We start from the raw sequence: 20,583 nt of genomic DNA on the forward strand, positions 1-20,583 counted from the left end.
CATTAACTTCCAAATTCTCTGAATTTCTTTTTAACCTATTTATTCTACCCCCTATTATACAAGACATTTTTTGCCAACAAACATTTGGAATTAAATTGACTCCATAAGTGAATCAATACTAGTCCTCCACTGCTGCTGCTGGCAGTACTCGGTGTAATTGGAGGGTTTACTGTTGTCGACTGACAGGTTCAAAATGACAAATATGCACATTTACAGGAACATGTACAGGTTTATTTGGCAACAACAACACCCCAAACAGGTTTTCAAATATGACTTAATTGAGTTTCAAGTGGACTTGTCACCATAAATCATTCAAATGCCTCCAAACTGTGTGCATAAGCTCCCTGTTGTTAATAATTTACATATTACACATTTCAGGTTGTGTCTCACAATGCCTGTGATTTATTTAACACAAGTTTTATTGCCTTTCCAATGCTCTGCAGACACTTATGTGACAAGTAACTTAAAGAGACTACAGCACACTGTTCATGTAGTTTTTTTTTTCCTATTTAAAAAAAAAAAAAAGAGCTAGATTTAATGAGTTAAATACGATTATCATTATTATTATTGTAGAAACAAACACACACCCATAGATGTTTGGCAGGGGAATAACACACCAACGCCCACATTTAATTGACTCCTCAAACATTATTTACACAATTCCAGAAGACCAACACAAGTGCCAGATGACAAAAACAAAGAAAACAGTTTCTATGCAAAAAAAAAAAAAAAACACAAGATATTTAAATTAAAAAAAGTCTTGCAATGGTCTAAATCAAAAATTAATCATCTAAATGTGTTAAATGGATCAAGATGTATACAGGATAGGAAAGTGCTTCTCCCAAAGAGATTGTTATTAAAATAACCTTCAAAACACATCTTTGCTTGTTTCATTGTTTCTCCCCGATGGTGACATTATTCTTTGCTTTCCTCTCTGGAATATTCAAAAAATGGTGGTATAAGGCAGGAATGCTTGGTGCCTTGAACGATGCATTATCTGATAACATTATCTGGGAAGTGCACTTCAGGACCCAGTGAGTTAAAGGTTCCCTTTGTTTACATTCTGCTTTAAAACTGTTTGTGTTTACACAGGATCTGACTGCTCGGAGCAAAGCGTAGAGTGGACAGCAGACGAATTCAGTCATTGTAACCACATTTCTGCCTCCTTGACATTCAATCAGTAAGGTTTCGGTTTGTGCACTGAAGGGAAGCGGCGTACTTAAGCGGATCCCTGTTGCAATGATTGCAGAGTACAGAAAAGATGAGAACTGCATTAAAAGGGTAATCAGCTGTTCTGAAGGCATCAGTGGCTATTTCTGAAAGATTGTACTGTTATTTAGTGGATATTTTGTGCATTCTCACTCCATGCCAAAGTAGTTGATGTAATAAGAGCTTTCAGACACATGATCCGCTTGCTCAGTGCCAAGAGAAACTCAGTTTATCACAGATTACAGGGTAAGAAGTCAGTTCAAACCAAAATTTGAACTGGCATCCAGTCCACAGTTCATACAGTAGAATTAATCAATACACAACATCACAGACTTAATATTTCTCGGCTTGAGGCAAGGCTGTTAGGAACAGTCTCTGTCCTGTATTGCAGCTATACGGTGCTTTACGAGTAACACACTTAACATGAACTGCAGCACTATGCGACCTCTATGTTTAAAAGGAGCGAGTACAAAAATGCAAGGCGACAAAAAGACATTCAGAAGTTTATATTTTTGTGCTACAGCTGAACTATTTTTTTTTTGTGGTTGTTGTTTTTTGTTTTTTTTTTAAAGAGCACTGCTTCGGCATTTCACAATAATAATAATCACAAAATACCACAGCAAGCAAGTTGACTAAAGATTAGCTGTATCAGCTCTGAGGCACCACTGCAGAATATTAAATTCCTATAAAAACCACAGGTGAGTGACATCTGTAATGTGGCGATATGAATGATACAAAAACACTGTGACAGCAACTGACTTGTTCAAATAAAGAGACACGCAGTGAGGAGATTTTCACAGCTGAAACTGTGTGGGGTGCAATATTAATCCAAAAAAAAACTGGCCCTAAAAATGTTCAACCAACACTTTCCATCATTTTTATTCCTCATGTCTGATACACATATGTTTGTAATGTCTGGTTTCACTTTTAATTTCGGACCTCTTCTGTTTGTCTGTCCATTGGTCAAGTCAGGCTGCGTCAGTAAAAGGCACTATAGAGAAGAAACTACTGCACCACAACTAGATAAACACACATTACATTAGAACAATGTCTAACACATTACTACATGTCTGCTTTGACCTCTGGCTCATGTCAGGTGAACATTCATCTACTGACTGAAACAGGACTGGACAGGATTTAATGACAACTTGCCTTTGCCTTGGGAAAATGGATCTACGTGTTTTAAATACGTGGACGTCCATCGCGTTTCATTTCGATTTCGAATGTTTCATTCATTGTACTGACTGAAGAGAAGTGATATAGACCCACTATGATTTAAAAACCAAGCCCCTTCACCAATCAAAAGACACACAAACACACACACACACACATACAGTGACATCAGTGGCCCTCTGGACACATATTGGACCATTTAAGAGCATTACCAGAATCACGGATCCTACAGGCCTTTTCAAAGAAGATTGTTTTTTGACTGGGGCTCTTGAATAGAACAAAGCCATTGTTAATTTCAACCTAAAGGCCACAGCGTCTGCTACTGTAACAAGTCAATATTTCTGCTGTGAAAAAAGGCCTACAGTGTTATCGCCAGGAAATGAATTGGCAGTTATTGAAGCCCCCTAGGTATTCATTTATCCCACATTTATAATGCAGATAAGTGTATTGGAAATGACAAAAACGAATTCACATGAATGAGTGGATTTTTGAAAATGATATGGATGGCTATGAAAAAAAATAAAATAGAAAATGAAAATCCCATTTGGAGGGATTCAGTAAATTCAAGTGAAACAGCTACAACATCACAATTTGTCATTTGTTTATATTCACATTCACTTACTGGAACTAGTTGGCAGCCATTCAACTATCAATTTTTAAAAAAAAGGTAGTTCTGTGAGTTGGCTATCTCATGGTCATGCTGAATTAGAGATTTCATCTCTTTAGTGGCTCCTCTGAAAAAGACTGGATTTGGCTTTAAGTATAAAAGATTTGACCAATTATTTTTAAGTATTTCTAATTTAAAACAATCATAAAGCCCCTAGTGTTCACATAGAGGATATTTACTTGCTTTTTTCTTCTCTAAAATCTAATTTCACACCGCACACGCACAAACACACAAGGGATGTCTCAATACCACTTTTTCAGGTCCAGTAGCGATATCAGAGTTTTCAGTATCTATCAATACCAATATCTTGAAATATGACAGCATAGTGCACATGATCACTGCAGCACGGCAGAACTGTGCATAACACCTAAAATCATATCATATAAATGGATCATATTGAAGTGAATGTTTTTGCTTCCCCCCATATCAGATCCAGTGATTCTGACCAGTATTGGATCGATACTGATACTGTGTATCGTATGAACTCATCCCTAACACACACACACACACACACACACACACACACAAAGAGAGCCCTACTCTAGGGCCTCACAGTAATATAGCTCTATCAAGGAGAGACCCTAACAGTGAGATTGCCACGTTGTTGACTGGAGTCGGTGCAGTCAGTCAGTCATGTGATCATTGCTGGTCTAGGAGGAGTTGAGCAGGTTGCTGAGGACTGCAAAAGGGGAAGAAATGCACCGTAAAGGTCAAAGCATTTTGAAAGTAATCCTTGTGACGCGTGTTGTTCACAGTATGTATGCATGTGTGTATGTTGAGTCATACCCTGGGGATCCGACTGAGCCTCTGCCGCGTCGGCCTTGCGCGCAGCCTCTGGATCCGCCTCTGATCATGCAAAACAACAGACAGGCCAAAATGAAGCCGACACTGCATCGCATGTCAATTAGAATTCCACAGGCGTTCAGCTAATTAGCTAATTTTCTCACTAATTAGCAAAGATCACTTCGTGGTGTTGCCTCGGGATGAAAAGACAAACTGCGAAGCTACACACTGACCATAAATTAAGCATGAGAGTGAGATTACCAGGGAGGGGGGCGGGGGTTCTGAGAACATTAATAATTCTCACAGGTAATAACTTATCATCACCACGGCGTAAATTGGTTTCATTTTGGTTATGGTGTAAATGTGAAAGCCGTTCATTTGTGTGGAGTCAGGACTGGGGCTGCACATGCTAATGACATTACCAAGTAAACTGATAAATAACTGCTTACCATTTCCAGTACAATACCTATGCTAAATCTGACATTTGTTCCATATCTCTGCTGTTCATGTTGACTGTAAATGTCAACACTGCTGAATCGGCAGTATCGGTGTGCAGGGTGTATGTGAGTTAAGCGTAACTGACAACAAATTTGTAAAGCTGAGTCTGCTATGTGTCGAAGAAGAACTGCTGACCTCCAAAACATGTGCTTTGCAGCCTTTAAAACACCAAACAACAGCCTTTTATGAAACACTGATCTATTACTGCATCTTACGCTACACACTAGCAAGTTGTGATTGTGGATTAACCTTCGTTCTGATGTAATACTGAAATGACGTTAGACTTGACTTGTTGCCAATTTGTATATTGTCAGCTTAGTCAGATATCAAGTGTTATGTAATGTGTTAAGTTTTTCTTTGGTTAACTAATTGCCAAGGAACGAGCGAGATAATTACCCTGTCTTTCTTTGAAGCACAGTTTCTTCTTCTGATAGGTGAAGTATCCTGCAACCGCTCCCACAGCGGCCACAGCAATTCCGCACACGACGCCTGCTACAGAGCTGGAACTGGCTTCTGCACATAAACAAAGACGGCAAACACATAATGAGAGGATACTTGACACCAGTGCTTGACAGCTGCAAATGTGTCGTCCAATATCACACGAGCACACAACCCAACTCCGCGCACATCGGCCTGAGCATTCTCAAACAGATGTGTGTTGAATGGTCTTTTTGTGTCACGGCTGTCTATGGATGTTCAGTGTCACTACGGGGTGCCATTTTGCAATTAAAATAATGAAAGACGTTTCAGCACTGAGGCTCAATGGCGTGCGTGCATGCCTCAGTGTGACTGTCAATCTGTGTTGCTGTGTGTAAGAGAGCAAGCAAGAGGGAGAGAGAGAGAGAGAGGAAAGCGAGAGAGACGAATCATCTGGTTCCAACATTCCCCGATCTCTTTTCACACGTCCGTCCTACAATTGAGACGACCAAAATGAAAGCATTCACAGTGACAGCGTAAAAATCCGTCTGCATCTGTAACCCAGTTGCTATGACAGCAATGAATGATCGGAATAGCTTTCATGCTGTGTCATTGCATGCAGCAGATACCTTTCATAGTCTATTGACATTTCAAGTATAAGTGGTTCGTGATCAAAAGGATTTAATGAACGCCGCTATTTTAAATAGAGTATTTATTCTTTTATGACATAAGACATTATATGTACGATACTTAGTGTTCAAGGTTTGGTGTACAGTAGGTGCACTGATATAGTATCTGGGGCAAAACAGTTCATATTTGATATATTACGGCGCTACAAGCTTCTAAATTTACGAAAGAAAAAGTAGATGCAGACTAGAAAACAAAGCAGAGTAAATGTTGGTCAAATTAATTCTGAAACAGCTTTTCTGCTATTTAGAATTAAATATATGGGAAACAATTGTAATTCAATAGATTATATGCTTCAAACCTGTCAACATTATATTGTTTTTTCTTCCCCATTTCCCTTTGCATCTCTTCTAGTCAATAATGGAAGGATATGGTGAAGGGACAATAGAAGGGCAGATGGATAGGACACAGGGTAAAAGAGTAGAGCTGGTGACTCAGCAGCTGAAGGAAAAAGATTACAAGAGCAGAATAAACAAAGCCACGGACAAAGTAAAAGGTGAGGCAAAAAGCCTCTCATGCGACTCAAGAGGAATTAAAAACGAAATGGGGGAAATTAGCCGGTGAAATTGGGTGGAAAAATTTAGGAATGTCGTATTTTCAGTGAGAGCAAAAGGAGGTAGATGGATGCAGGCAGTGACGCGTGCACACGTGCACACCTGCAGGACACAAAGTACCAAATTTGACTTGTGGTCAGCAGTAGCCACAAGTTATGGTTGTGCTGAGCTAAACATGCACACAAATTCATTTGGAAAAAGTTTTAGCTAGAAACAGATTTGCTCAAGTTTTCCATAGTTCACACACAAGTTAAGTTTTAATATAGAGTTATCACCTAATATATTTTACCACTTAAAAGGAACAATTATTACCATTTGCCTCCTTTGCCTGAACTTGTCGTTCATGAAATTATGCAAAGACACTTACTGAAGAAAAAAAAAGGAAAGCTTTTAAAATGTCATGCCACAACAAAGCACCTGCCTAGGGCTCTTTGCATAACATAAGACAATAGGGGGATACTTATACTGCAGGTATGTGTGGGGCAGTGTGTGTGTGTGGGTAAGTAGATGTGTCCAAAACAAAGAAATAAAAACAGGGATGACTCACCTTTGGTCTTCTGATCATCTAATGTTTTGAACAAAGAACAAAAAAAAAACACACAATTAAAAATAATTGAAACTGGTTAAAGTCACACATTGTGGTAAATACATATCTTTCAATCTGAAAAAAAGAAACTCCCCAAGAAGTCAAATGGAACAACAGGAACAAACTTATATATATATAATGTTATCTTACTTCCAGTTAAGATGCTGTTGTGATGTGACACTAAAGAGCTCATGGTAAAACACATCTCATCAACATTGTTTGAACTAAAACAATAGGTCTTATATCCTGCTATAATTCTGTATTAGATTATTTTGTTATATTTAATAATGAATCAAGAAAAGGCCTTACCATTTGCTGAGCTGCCAGCTACGTGCGCTACACAGAGAAAGACAGGGAGAGAAAATCATAAAGGAAACTACATAAATCATAGTCATTTGTAAATGATTAGAGTGAATGAAGGAGCCGGGAGCAAGATAGTTGTCTTTATGCTAGTTTTTCCTCATCACAGGCATTAAAAAAAAGGTCCTAGAATTTCTCTTCTAATCAGTGTGGAAACACACACTCAGTTTCTTATGTACATGTACAAAAATGCATGTCTGATATCTGATGAAGAGGCACACCTTCTCTCATCTCTGATTCAATCCATATGCAAAAGACCCCGTTATCTTCCCCCCCGTCGCTGCCTGTTTGTACACGCCTGTGACATCATGGCTGCCTTCTACCTGCTTCAACTTGACAAAGCCTTTAATAGCAGAGCACTAAGCATAGAGCGCCTTTCACCTGATTATAATGATTATGCCAGCTTAGATGAATCAGCTTTCAGATGGAGAGATGAAGGTGGAACATTGAAGGGAGCTGCTTCTGTTCCTGCATTTCTGTCCAAGTGCCTTGTGGCAAGTGATTCATTTTGAACCCAAGAGGTAAAACAAGCTAACTTAATCTCATCTTATGGGACCAGAGGTCAGTCAAAGTATAGCGACCTACCAGAAGAAAGTGTCAAATCACAGTTTACCTTTAAGTCGTCTGGTGCTACAAACTATGTGGTGAAGAACTGTACTCTGTCGGTTTGATGCTAAACTGTAGCCAGTGCACCAGGTGCATGCAGACGGCCTGCCTCAGGGTTTTTGCTCACAAGACAGTGATAAAGATCTAAGTAACATGACATGATACCCATGATACCGGTTTCAACAGAATATGCCATGAAAAGAGCAGTTTTATTTTAGCAGTGTCACTCAATCAAGAGAAGGAAATAAAAGGCTGATAACTGGCCCAATCTACTCACACTGTTGTCATTTATACATTCATAAATGTCAGCATTTACAAAAAAATATCCTGTCAACTTCTTGTTTTTATCAGATAGATGAAAGAGTTTGTACGTATTTGTTTAACAAGAAGAAAATGACAAGCTGAGAAGCAGAAGGAGGAATGAGTGGTTACATCCGCTCTGGTGCTTGGGGAAGGGGAAGGTAAACAGATGGAGTCCTCCATTTGTCACACTCTGCAGTCCCACTCTTAGACAATCAATAACTGATATTAGTGATTATAATTTAGAGCCTCTTGCAAGTTAAAGCCCGTATTGGTGACAGAATTGTGATATGAATCCATATATGGATATTATCTTCTCGCTGTCAGTGGTAATATCTTCCAGATGTTGGGCAAAAACATGTAACACACGAAACTAGTGTGCTAGTCTGTGATTTTAATCAACCACGCTGGAAACTGTCTTCAGTGGGGACCATATTTCACAAGGGTGTGATGGGGATCCTTTTGACTGGTGTTGACTTAGATTAAAGCATATTATCTGTCAGGAACAATAACTTACATTGACTCTACATTCACAGGGGGGGAAACCCCATGTGTGTAACTGAAAGCAATTTCAGACTGGGCAGGGTAGGATCAGTGACCTAATTTATGGCAGATATAACCTCAAAGGCAAAACGATCCTGTGACAGATACTGGATTATACTGGAGGTAAATTGGCATAGGACTCTGCACCACATAGTGAGAGTAAAATTTTCCACAGCTAATTGTGTCTCAAGTAGGAAATAAACTGTATTCTGAGCCAATACTCAAATACACCTGTGTTGATGTGTATTTAGTGTCCACTCTTTCTTCTTTTTCTCACACTTTCTCCTCTTTACAATTTCTCTATGTGCTTGCTTTTACAGCTCTACTTGACTTGTGTAACTTTTAAATATTTACAAATGTCCATTATATTCAGGGGAGTGAATTGTGATAAAATCACTGAGGGCGGTTCCCTTACTCAAACCATACCATGTACAATCGAGGAGGTAAAACTCTATGGGCCAGAATCCAATCTCATAACCTTCTCAAATGATGTGTATTTTTTTTAAGAAAGGAACATCTGTTAACCATTAATGTGTTCATGAAAAGGGAGTTGCAGGAAAAATAGGACATGAGAATCCATCAAAGCAGGACATGAAGCCATTTTTCATATGCAATTCTGGGGTCAAATGAAATTTAATATGCTGCTAAATAACTTATTCAGAGATACCCTTTCAGATGGCCTTGTTCTAGAGGAAATGAAAACATTGTAAAAATGTCATTCTTCAAATCTTTGTACTCGCAGGTGGTTGCTCAGGGAGGAGCGGCGCTGTAGCTGAGTCAGAGTTTGAGAAATGAGCGTACCTCACACGCAGACCATGCAGGGCGGAGCCTGAAAAGCTCACTCACCAAACACCTCAATTAATGCAGTTCAGTGAGTTTCCCCACTCAGAACTCTGTTACCACTGCTTTGGTTCCTTAAAATGCTGCTTCACTGTTCACTGTGGTATTCGTGTAAAAACAAAGTGTTTTCAACTACTGTTGAAACCAAAATTTGGCTCCGGAAAGGTGGAGGTTTATTTAATGTGGTTACGAAAGTAAAAAAAAAAAAAATAATAATAATAATAACATACCTGCATTCACCTCAGTTTCTGCAATCTCTTCATTACCTGTTGGCAAGCACAAAGAACAGAATCACGTTTGCATGCATGCATGGAATATCCAGAGACCATTCATATAAACATCACTATAGTCACTAATCTGTCACTAATCTGTTAATCACTTTTAATACAATGACAAAAGCAGAAATTATAAGTCTCAAAGGGAAATATCTTGCCATAAAAGAGGAATGTATCAGTTTTTTCATATAACACCTTTCAAGGAACGTGCTGCACAATTATTATAGTATAATACAGAATATAATCCTTATTTATCAGTGTCTTAGTCAGAGTGTTACAGTACTGTCTTAACATTGGAATATTGGTATAAAGTACTTTAATACAGATCTTTCTCCGTACTGTTTCTACTGTGACTGAACATGACATGTTATTTGTAAAAAAAAAAAACGTAGCAGAGAAAAGGAGCAGCAGATGTTTTAGAAACAAGTCTGTACAGTTTCATCATGTAAAGGACATACATGTTTAAGAGGTGAGCTCATCTGTAGAATACATCTAGTATATATATATGTATATATATATATGTATATACATATGACATTGGTTTAATACCACAACTTTCCCATACTGTTATTGTTCTGTTCCACAATAACAAAAAAAAGTATATCTGTAGTCATGAAAAAATCTAAAACACTGACACTGGGATATAAACCATAAGTGTGAACTGTTCTTACCTGTAGGAAACTGGGCATGCACTCCTGTTCTGCCCTTTGGGACAATAATTTCCTTATCAATGGGAATCGAATTGGTATCATTAGCTATTTCGGTTGGCTCTTCCTCTTTATCGTCTGCTACATCTGTCCCAGCTTTGGCCACATCATCATGTCCATTCTGCAAAAAATGGTATTATGTTGTATAAAAACATAAAGATACAACATAACTTGACAATGACGTCTGTAAAGCCTATGTATATATAATTCTATTTCGAATGAAATGTGTTCGCACAGCTTCTATTTGTCCAAGGTGATTTAAATAAATGATACTAAACGGCAATACTGACCGCCACCGGAGCAGATGTGGTATCAGGGTCTGCAGTTGTTCCCTCCTCTACATTAACTGCTGGTTGCTCAGTCTCTGGATCAGCTGCTGGCTCTGGACAAGAGAAAACAAAACAGAACCAAGTAGAGGTCAAGTATTAGTTCAATGATTAGTATTTACCATCCATTTACCCAGTGTTATCTCATGGTTTGTTTTCATGCACCGTTAGACCATGTGAAAATGGAGACCGTGTGGAGTATTTTAGAGAGTAGAGGAAGCAGGGGGCATGTTGAAGGTATGAGACCTCAGACTAACGCTCATCCACATACTGAAGCGTGACTAAACCTGTCATCTGTTCTTAATATGATTATACCTGTTGCTTTTCAGTGTGAATATGGATATTCCTGGTGGAAATGGAGGGTATGATAAAAGCTGAGATAAAGCAGTGGACATTGTGGCAGAGACTAGATACTGCAAACTGATTGAATGATTTTTTTTTTATTCACTGTGACTGCACTATAAAAATATGTGCTTGATTAAAACACTGCACAGCAACAATGAACAAAGAATCAGTCTGGGATCAACATGCGGGGTAGGTTTTCAGTGAGGAAAGAACGATTATGAAATTTGCACACAAAACGTTAAGTTTAGCTCCTTCATCATTGTCAATTTATGTTTTTAAATTGATTACCTGCTGTTGTTGCAGCTGCTTCTGTGTCCCCAGCTGCTGTAGTTGATAGTTCTTCTGCTGGAGCTGCTGGTTCTGTTTTACCTTCTTCAGTAGCTTCTGGTTCTGTGATATCATCTGCAGGAGCTGCTGGTTCTGTTTTAGCTTCTTCCGTAGCTTCTGGTTCCATTGCATCCTCTGCAGGAGCCGCTGGTTCTGTTTTATCTTCTTGGGGAGCTGCTGGTCCTGTTGTATTCTGGGAGCTGCTGGTTCTGTTTTATCTTCTTCCGCAGCTTTTGGTTCCTTTGTATCTTCTGTAGGAGCTGCTGGTTCTGTTTTATCTTCTTCAGGAGCTGTTGGATCTGTTATATCTCCTGCAGGAGGTGCTGGTTCTGTTTTATCTTCTTCAGGAGCTGCTGGATCTGTTATATCTCCTGCAGGAGGTGCTGGTTCTGGTTTATCTTCTTCAGGAGCTGCTGGATCTGTTACATCTCCTGCAGGAGCTGCTGGTTCTGTTATATCTCCTGCAGGAGCTGCTGGTTCTGTTTTATCCTCTTCAGGAGCTGCTGGTTCTGTTTTATCATCTGCAGGAGCTGCTGGTTCTGTGTCTCCACCTGCAGGCGCCACCTCAGCATCCGGCTCAGAGGCACTTGTCGTTGGTGGTATGTCCTGTATTTGGCACAAGATGTACTTTCTTAAAAGTGCATGAAATTGTATGAAATTATCCAGATAAGCAAATGTCAAGACTTCCACAGTTAAGTCGGATTTCAGGTGCTTAGACGTTTTAAGAAGACCCTAACCCTCCACATCCAACCAATCACAAACATGAGTCAGAAATGTTTCAGTCTGCTTAAATGTGTCAGCTTATCAAATGGCATTTAGGGATGTATTTTTCTCCAGACCTCAGTGAGTTTGACTAGATGACAGTATGACTTTGCCCAGCAGCGTTCCACACTGAATAATTCACTCAAAGCTGGATAGGAGATCAGGGAGCTGCCAGGGTTTATAGATATGTATTCACTATGTTAAAGGTCAAACCCTCTGGCAACACTCCTGGCTAGCCAGTCGTTTGAGTTGAACACAAGTGCTAAACACAGAGAAGTGTTGCAGTTTCTATAAATAACCCATGTTTACCTTCATATGACCCAGCCTCTTTCAAGGTAAGTTGTTACAAATTGTTTCACACAGTGAGCCCCCCGCTCACCTTTGTCACATCGTCGGTTTCCTCGCCGGGTTCTCCGTCGACCTCCGGCACTGCTGCCACGGGGACTGGGGCCTCTGTAGCCACGTTCTCCTCCGCTGGTGCAGGATCATCTAAACAGTGATGTGTGAAAGGAGAATGTAAAAGAATAAATGACAAAAACAGAGAACACACCAAGTGAAGCACTGACACGGAGGCACTGAGGGATATGAATTTCAAAGTAAACATCACATAACTGACAATTCCTGTGAAACAATCATTTTCTTTTTGAAACGAAGAGAGGAGGCAACCATGACAACTCACATTATGCCTCAATTTGAGTCCCCCTTGTGTTCCAGGGACAATTTTCATTTCCGTGAACACTACTGTATTCCGTACCAATAAAGAGGCCCAAACTAATAAATCTAACCTCAAAGTGAACCAGTAGTGTATCCGTACGTCATCAAAAGCATGACCACACACGCACACAGCCACACCCTGGCTAGATGCTTGGTGACAGACACATCATTACATCTGACCTGTCTCAGCATCTGGACTTCAGCACTGGATTCAGGTCTGAATTGCAACTCTGTACTAATGAGAAAGAGCATGTCAGACTGAGACTGTGTGTGTGTGTGCTTGAGCCAGTGCTGTGACATTCCCCTGTTGAATGTAAGGAGCCGAAACAGCAAACTCTCCTCCGACATGATTGCTCTCACCCTGACGCTGGCTAACTGGCACAGTATCTTTTCTCCAAACACAAACATCAACCCTCACTGAGGAGAAAAATGTGTCTATGGAGTTTCCCGTGTGTGAGAACATGCAAACTCCTTGTTCCGACCAGGTCGCAAACATTGCAATCAAACAGTGGAAAACTTCCCTTATGCTTATGTTTTTAATATGTATAGGTGAACCGACGTGCTTTTACACGTATGTGTAGCTCTCATGTAAACTCTTGTGTCTGTTGTCCCCATACTGTATGGAACATTCTGTTCCCAATCTGTCCAGTTTGCAACTTCCTCCTCTAACAACCTCTGCTACAAACACACACAATCTCCCTCCAGCAGACACAGAATTATAACACACCTTCCCCTTGTTCGAAACACACACAGAAAAAAACACATTCTCCCTCCCTCTCTCGCTCTCTTTCACACACACACACATAAACACAAACACACATACGTAACTGTGCACACACAACTTCATCCCCACTCTCACATGCTGAGTAAGTGGTCTCCTGTTTTGAGTTAGAGCTGCACTGGAACAAACAGTTGCACATCCAAATCTCTCCCTCCTCCCCTTGTTTTCTTTTTTGTCTTTAACTCTCTCTCTCATCTTTCCTGTTCCTTCTCGCTCTCCCTCATTCTCGTTTTCCCCAAATCTTCACTCAATCTGTTTCTCTGCCACTGCTTCCCTTGGAGGCAGATGAGTCATCAGTGTGTCTTTGCCATGGCTGCACGCTATTGCATGGGACCGTACAGCATGTGCGATGGTAACTGAAAAAAAAAAAGTCCCTAGGGGTAAACTCTAAAATCAGTTCATTTTATACATGTGGGAAACTAAACACTATTAGTCACAATGTGTTCTTTGAACGGAGGGCCGGATGGTTTGATGGATTGATAATCAGACATCTTTCCTGTCTGTAAAATGGATTGAATCTCCGGATAGGGAACAGTCTGTGACTAACACGACGTACCAACCCGAAGTGAATCATACGACCTTTTTCCGTTGGTGTGACTCACGTCTGACGTTTTTATGGATGTGTGAACACAGAACGGCGGTCGTCAATTACCATTTTAAAATCAGACGTGTCACTTTGGTATGCGGCCCAAGATCGGATATACAGCATATGTGGCTTTGCGACATGAGTGACAACGGTCAGCGGTCAATGACTGTCATCGCTGACATAAAAAAAGCTAAAGACAGCGTCCTTTGAGAGTCAGATGCAAGACACCTGTAGCTGTCAGATCTGATATATATTCCATTGGGTTTGAAAGTTACAGCTGGTGTTGTGAACAGAGCCTGAAAAATAAGTTCATGACCAGATCAGAAAAGTTACAACTGCATTAAAGGAAACACAGTATGCTAATTTGTATTTCCTACTTCTAGTTGTATATTTAATTCACAGGCCTGGTAGTGGCACTGATCATTTAATCTACCTCTCAGCAATAAAGCAAATTGCCTTTTCATCATTATTCTATTGTCTAGAACAATCTAAGACCTGTGATTCAGTTTGATTTAACTGAAGTTTAACTTGAGTTTTTTTTTAATTATTATCATATTTTACTTGAACTGAAGAGCAGTTGGTAACAAACAGAAAACATGCTTGTCGTCTAATGGGATCCAAATGCAAATGTCAGGAATGTAGCTTTACTCTTTAAAAAAAAAAAGGAGGAAAAAAACCAGAAATGTTTCTGTGATTGAAACCACTTTTTTAAATTATTTTTACAAAAACAAGACTAGAAGGTAAAGATTCTATTAGGCTCTTATTTGGCCAAAGTTTTGTGACAACATTTTAAGACACAAGTCATGGTGTCACTCATAAAGACCTGAACTCCTGTTCTGAAGCCTCCACAGTAGCAATTAAGCAGATGCCATGTTGCAGTTTTACAACTGGAAGTTCAGACGTGTTATCTGTAAACAGGACAACACCAGGTGTAAGACACACTGGTGTCCACTCATATGTAAGGCTGCAACGATTATTCAATTAATCGATAATTAATCGAATACTAAATTAATTGTCAACCCTTTTGATCGTCAATTTATCGGTTTGGGTGTTTTCTTCAATAGTTAGAACCGGCTTTCACAATTTTTCAGCTTCTTAAAGGTGAATATGTTATGTTTTCTTTAAAACTGAATCATTTTCTGACATGTTATGGACCAAACAAGTACTATCCTAATCGAGAAGATAATCGAGAGATTAATCGATTATGAAAATAACCCTACTCACTTGTGTTGTTCTTTCCATTTATTTTTCTCAAAACAAGGGAACATCATTTACAACATTGAGACTAAAACTTGTAATACTGCTTTTTTACAACCTGCAGATTTGCCCCCCCGGCGCTCTCTTCATTACATTTTCACTTCCTGATTGACGCCACCAAAGAAAAACAGAATAATCACCCCTTTTTAAAATATATGATCTATGGTTCAGCGTCTTATGAACAAGTTATATTTAGTGTTAAATGACTAACGACTCTCAGCAAGTTCCACCATGTTGGTTGCTATGACAACATCCGATACAACATCAAGACTGCTCTCACAGTGTTATGAAACATGCAGGTATATCATGTTTCAGAACATTTAAGGAAGTTTTAGTGCTGGAATGGTGCCTGATGCCATGTGATAGAAATGATTACCTTGACACCTGATATCATTTTTTGGGACGGACTAATTTATTCTAAACTTTCCTTTTTGTCCAACTCACTTTTGTTTCAGAAAGTTGAATTCACTGCCTATTTAGTTGTGTAATTTCGCAGTGGGACGCGGTTCATGTGGCATAAACTGGAGACTGAGGGAGAGGAATTTAATTTTCGGACTCTTTGGGTCCCCGGCTGTGGCATTGTGCAAGATCACCTGGTGTGCATGTGCTTGAGTGACTAATAATGCGTGTGGGTGCATGTGTGCGTAACTAATAACCACACTTTGCCCCGTAATAGTACACCAGAAACTGCCTGTTCATGTTTGTCCGCTGTAAGACGGCACCTCCGCGCACATTGTTCAGTCAGGTATGGTTCTATTGTGTGTTTGGGGGACAGAAAGTGCTGTGTTTACACCAATCACACACCTTAAAACAGCCCCCATGGGAGCAGTGAGAGAGTGTGTGTGTGTGTGTGCACACCAGAAGAACAATTTATCAGTTGGTAGGTAAAGGTGTAAACATAGACAAGTCTGCACACATTTGTACACACACACACACACACACACACAGATTGTTTTACTTTCATCTTCCCTGAAGACCCAACACAAGTGACTCCTGCACAGACTCACATTAATTACACACTGCCACATGTACATCTGTACATTAAAGATATTATAACAACACACACCTACTTTCTCTTTCCCTCACACACACACACACACACACACACACACACAGATGCTGGAGGCCCTGGGGGAGAGGAAGGCGCTGAAACTAGTTGAGTTGCTGGGTGTTGTCTTGAGCCAGAGCTGGATCTAGTTACTGGGACACTCCCTATCCTTAACTTGGATAACTTGCACACATGATGTGTGCTCACATGCAACTGACCTAGCAACCCTCTGTTCAGTGTCACTGTGACGAATGTGTGTGCGCACACACACGCAGACGAGCAAACACACCCACTGAGATTTCCTGTGCCTCATTATTGAGTTTACAGTTAGGCATATAGATAAAAAAGTGTGTGTGTGTGTGTGTGTGTGTGTGTGTGTGTGTGTGTGTGTGGGAAAGAGACAGAAAGGGACCCATGCACATGCGTGCATTGTGTGTTTCCTCTTTTTGTCTGGTAATAAAAAGTGAACCGGTAGAGTGAGATTACGCCAGATTACATCCTTGTACACCAACGTTCATCTGGTTTTCTGTTTGCATATTTTGTTTGATGAGGAGGCCTGCTGTTACCCGGACTCTCCCTCTCTCTTTCTTTCTGGTTCCTTCTTTAAACAATCATGCTTTCACTCTCATTTAGCTAAAACGTGCCTCTTATCTTCTTTCATCATCTCCTCTACTTTTTCCACCATTTTCTGTCCAGTGTGCATGTTGAAAACCTGAAATTATTGTGTGTGCCTCAGGGAAGGTTAGGAGCCCATGGGCCAGCAGTAGACGGAGAAAGCAGAAGAAGAAGAGGGAACATAAAATTAAAAAGAAGATAGATACAGAGGAGCAACATGAATCTGGGAAGTTTGAGCAACAAAGGGTCAAATGAAGAACAAAAGAGAAATTGGGGAAGGTAATGACTTGTGCAAGGACAATGAGTTCACCACACCCGAGTGGACCAACAAACTCCAGTCTTGACCAAACATGATATTACCAAAATTACATGACACAACCATTTCACTCATAATGTCAAAGGCTGTAGTGTGAAAAAAACAGCCTCAGTGAAGATCAAAAAATCACTGATTTGTTTTTAATTCATTGAGTCAAAGCATATTCAAATAAGCAGAATACAACTATTTAATTGGCATGGCAACAGGGATCCAGACAGTGGACAGACAATCACACACACACACACTATGGAGGAAGATTGGCATATGATGAGGAGAGAAATTGGAAAATGGAAGATTGGTGAGATCCAGGGGGAAATAAACAAGTGTGAAGAGAAACGGAGACTGAGATGAAGATGCAACAACACAGAGCCAGACAGACAGACACAGACACATTTGTAATAATGAGCTGATTAATTGGGCAGACATAATTAGTAATAAATCATTACCTTGTGCCTTGGCGCCGGTGGCCAGCAGGCTTCCTAATAGCAGAATCCACAGGTATGACATCATGGGAACACGGTGTTCTGGCTTCAAATGAACCGGGGTTCACTTTCTCTTTCCGCGGCTTTCAAACACGACAGCTCACCGGCTTGGATGCTTCAGGTGGATCAGGAGGGCGTGTGTGTGAGTCGCTGTCTCTGCCGGTGCCGGTGCGTCTCCAAGGTGCTCAGATGATGTGCTCGATGCGCGCCGCCGCGGACCCGTCGCCTTCTCCTTTTGTTTGAATTGGGGAAAAAGAGAAGGTCCAGTCTTTATTAAGGTGGGCGGGTCTTCACTCTCTCAAACACAGGCAGCCAGGCAAACAGACATGAGGGCTGTGTGTGCACGGCGCCGTGAAGACACAGATTTCCTCACTAATCATGGGTGGGTTTTGCGTTTTGGTTTGGGAGACTGCTTTTCTTCATCAACGCTGCAGTCTGAGGGGAGAAAAAAAAAACGACATTACCATGAGAGACATTGTGAAGTCTTTCATTCAAGTCACTACATTGTTGAGATCCCCAAACATATGTGAGTTAAGCAATAGTTGCACAAGCCTGTGTGTTGTGAAAAAACTGGAGGCAGTTGAATTTCAATTTAGTATCAGCCATGAGAGCGGTAGTAACAACTCAGTACCAACACATGTATCGCGATATCTTCAGTATCAATATCACGAAGGTTCAGTAGACACAAAACATAATTGTTTTGAAATGTTTCTATGTAACAGTTTTCTGTCTGGAGAAAGCAGTACTAGTAGTAATAACAACAACAACAACAACAACAACAACAATAATAATAGTAAGACAATAATAATGATAACAATAATAATGATGATGATGCTGATAAAACCATAATAATTAACAGATCTCTTCAACTTCAGCAAAAGTTCATTTGTGCAATTGGGTAACATTTTATTGTGATACTTACTGATATATATATATATATATACACACACATATGTGTAGTGATAGAACCTTCAGTATCAATATGACAAATGTTCAATAGACACAAAACATAACTGTTATCAAATGTTTTGCCTCAGATGTATGAAATGTGTCAACATAGCAACAGTTTTCTGTCAGCGTGAGAAAATAATAATAATTATAATAAAATCATAATCATTACTTTTTCATCATAATTTCTGGCCATACTGCCCAGCCCTTATTTTATTTATTATTATTGTCATGTAGCACTTTTTGGGAACAAGACAAAAAGTCCCAAAACATAAATACCAAGTAAAAACTGTTGAAAACAAACAAGAGTCTCCATAAAGACAATTAACCCGAACCTTAACCCTAACAATTCTATTAAATTAAAATAACAATCAATAAATAAAATGGATCATAACTGAAACCCAATGAAAGTATAAATGAAAAACTTCTATGGATCGATGACGTGCTTTATTTGCTGTGTGGACTACATATTTTCTGTCCAGATGATATTATTGTGGTATGATGCGCTGTGTTTGTATCGTTCGGATTCAAACCAACTCTAGTTATAACCAAGTTATAATCTGGTACAGTGCATCAAATGGTAACATTCATGTGTTAATGTGTTCATTCTCTTCTTACTGTACAGTACTTCCTTTTACCAGTAGGTGGCACAATGACTGGCTTCACAGGTTAACATCATGGACCGACATCTGAAAAGATGATGAGCAGAAGCCTACTGCATGCTTTTCTTGCAAACCATGGTTGCCATGGTAAATCGCATATGATCAAAGGAAGGTGAGTCTGTTGTCAGTCTGGGCAGAAGCCTGCTGTGTGGCTAGTGGGAACACAAAATGTGCAAATGTCTAAATATGGTATGAAAAGGTTATCAGCTTATCAGTCTGATCTTCTCAGGCAGGTTGTTCCAGTAAGTGGGAGGCCCAGATGGAAAAAGCTGGGTCCTTAGCCTGGATAAAGGGATGTTAGTAGGCCTCTAGATGAGGACCTCAACCTACATATGTGCAGGCTCATATGGTGAGAGATCAGATGTGTGTGTAAGGGCATTTTTCTTGTTTTAATGAGGAGCCTTGCTGCTGTGATTCCCAAAGGGATATCTGTAAATGTATACTCTACCCATCAATTCATGGACTTTTTTCAACATGGTCTCCACAGTCATGATCCTTAGACCTTTAAGACATTTCCTTTTAAAGTTATAATACAGCTATGATTTAGGTGGTCTACACAAATGTCTCGCAGCCTAATAAGGCTATAATTTACTTTGGTTTGTCAAAATATCAAATTCCTCAAGAGTAGACTGCTTTGCTGGATTCTGTTTTTAATGTTAAATTAATGTTAGGTTTCTATTTGAGAAAACCACACATGACCTCATGCAAACCAACCACGAGGTGGATCTGAAAAGAGATCCTTTTTTTTTCTTCTCTAGCCTCTGACTCTTGTCTGTAACATGAGAGGGATTGAAGTACCTTCTTTTTTTACTGGTCTGGATCAGCAGGTGGCGCCATCAATTCACTCATTTATTCAAGAAGGCAATGACATTTGTTCAAAAAGACACTTTGAGCGCCATTGCATTAAAAACATTGACATTTCTATAGGATTACTCATTCACCGTCAACTGCTTTACCCTTTATTAAGCTATGATTATTTTATAGGCTACATCTCAATTATTTTGTACATGATATACACTTTCTTAAAAACTATCCATTTTTTACCGCTTTATCCTCCACAGGAGGGTCATGGTCACTGTGCCAATCTCAGCTGAGATAGGGTGATAGCCGGGGTACACCCTGGACAGCTCGCCAGTCTATCACAGGGCCACATATAGAGACAAACAACCATTCACGCTCACACTCACCTACGGTCAATCTAGAGCGTCC

The 20,583-nt window shown here is 39.9% G+C and overlaps 1 protein-coding gene across 2 annotated transcripts; it reads right to left on the reverse strand.

The window, feature by feature from the left end:
- Positions 1 to 209: 209 nt before the first annotated feature.
- Positions 210 to 18,150, reverse strand: si:ch211-39i22.1 (CD99 antigen-like protein 2). 2 transcript variants are annotated; one of them, XM_044053328.1, is made up of 9 exons: positions 11,165 to 11,409; positions 10,496 to 10,587; positions 10,170 to 10,326; positions 9,454 to 9,489; positions 6,884 to 6,910; positions 6,536 to 6,553; positions 4,727 to 4,843; positions 3,836 to 3,895; positions 210 to 3,728 (listed from the first exon to the last, which is right to left on the reverse strand). In XM_044053328.1, exons 1-9 carry the CDS (start codon positions 11,328 to 11,330, stop codon positions 3,700 to 3,702), a joined length of 702 nt encoding a protein of 233 aa, XP_043909263.1. In that variant the 5' UTR covers positions 11,331 to 11,409; the 3' UTR covers positions 210 to 3,699. The 2 variants fall into 2 exon arrangements, 1 of the variants encoding a protein (XP_043909263.1); XR_006362486.1 differs by lacking the exons at positions 210 to 3,728; positions 3,836 to 3,895 and adding exons at positions 12,345 to 12,454; positions 17,729 to 18,150 and having other exon boundaries at positions 4,741 to 4,843; positions 11,165 to 11,809.
- Positions 18,151 to 20,583: the final 2,433 nt, after the last annotated feature.

The sequence above is a fragment of the Solea senegalensis genome, linkage group LG2 (assembly GCF_019176455.1).
Source record: "Solea senegalensis isolate Sse05_10M linkage group LG2, IFAPA_SoseM_1, whole genome shotgun sequence".
NCBI classification, from domain to species: domain Eukaryota; kingdom Metazoa; phylum Chordata; class Actinopteri; order Pleuronectiformes; family Soleidae; genus Solea; species Solea senegalensis.

Excerpts from the sequence above, each read along its gene's own strand:
- si:ch211-39i22.1 (XM_044053328.1), bottom strand. The coding sequence starts at position 11,330 with ATGGAACCAGAAGCTACGGAAGAAGCTAAAACAGAACCAGCAGCTCCT. Across the intron at positions 10,588-11,164 it reads AGCAGCTGCAACAACAGCAG|AGCCAGCAGCTGATCCAGAG; the intron begins GTAATCAATTTA and ends TCTCTTGTCCAG. Across the intron at positions 10,327-10,495 it reads CCACATCTGCTCCGGTGGCG|AATGGACATGATGATGTGGC; the intron begins GTCAGTATTGCC and ends CATTTTTTGCAG.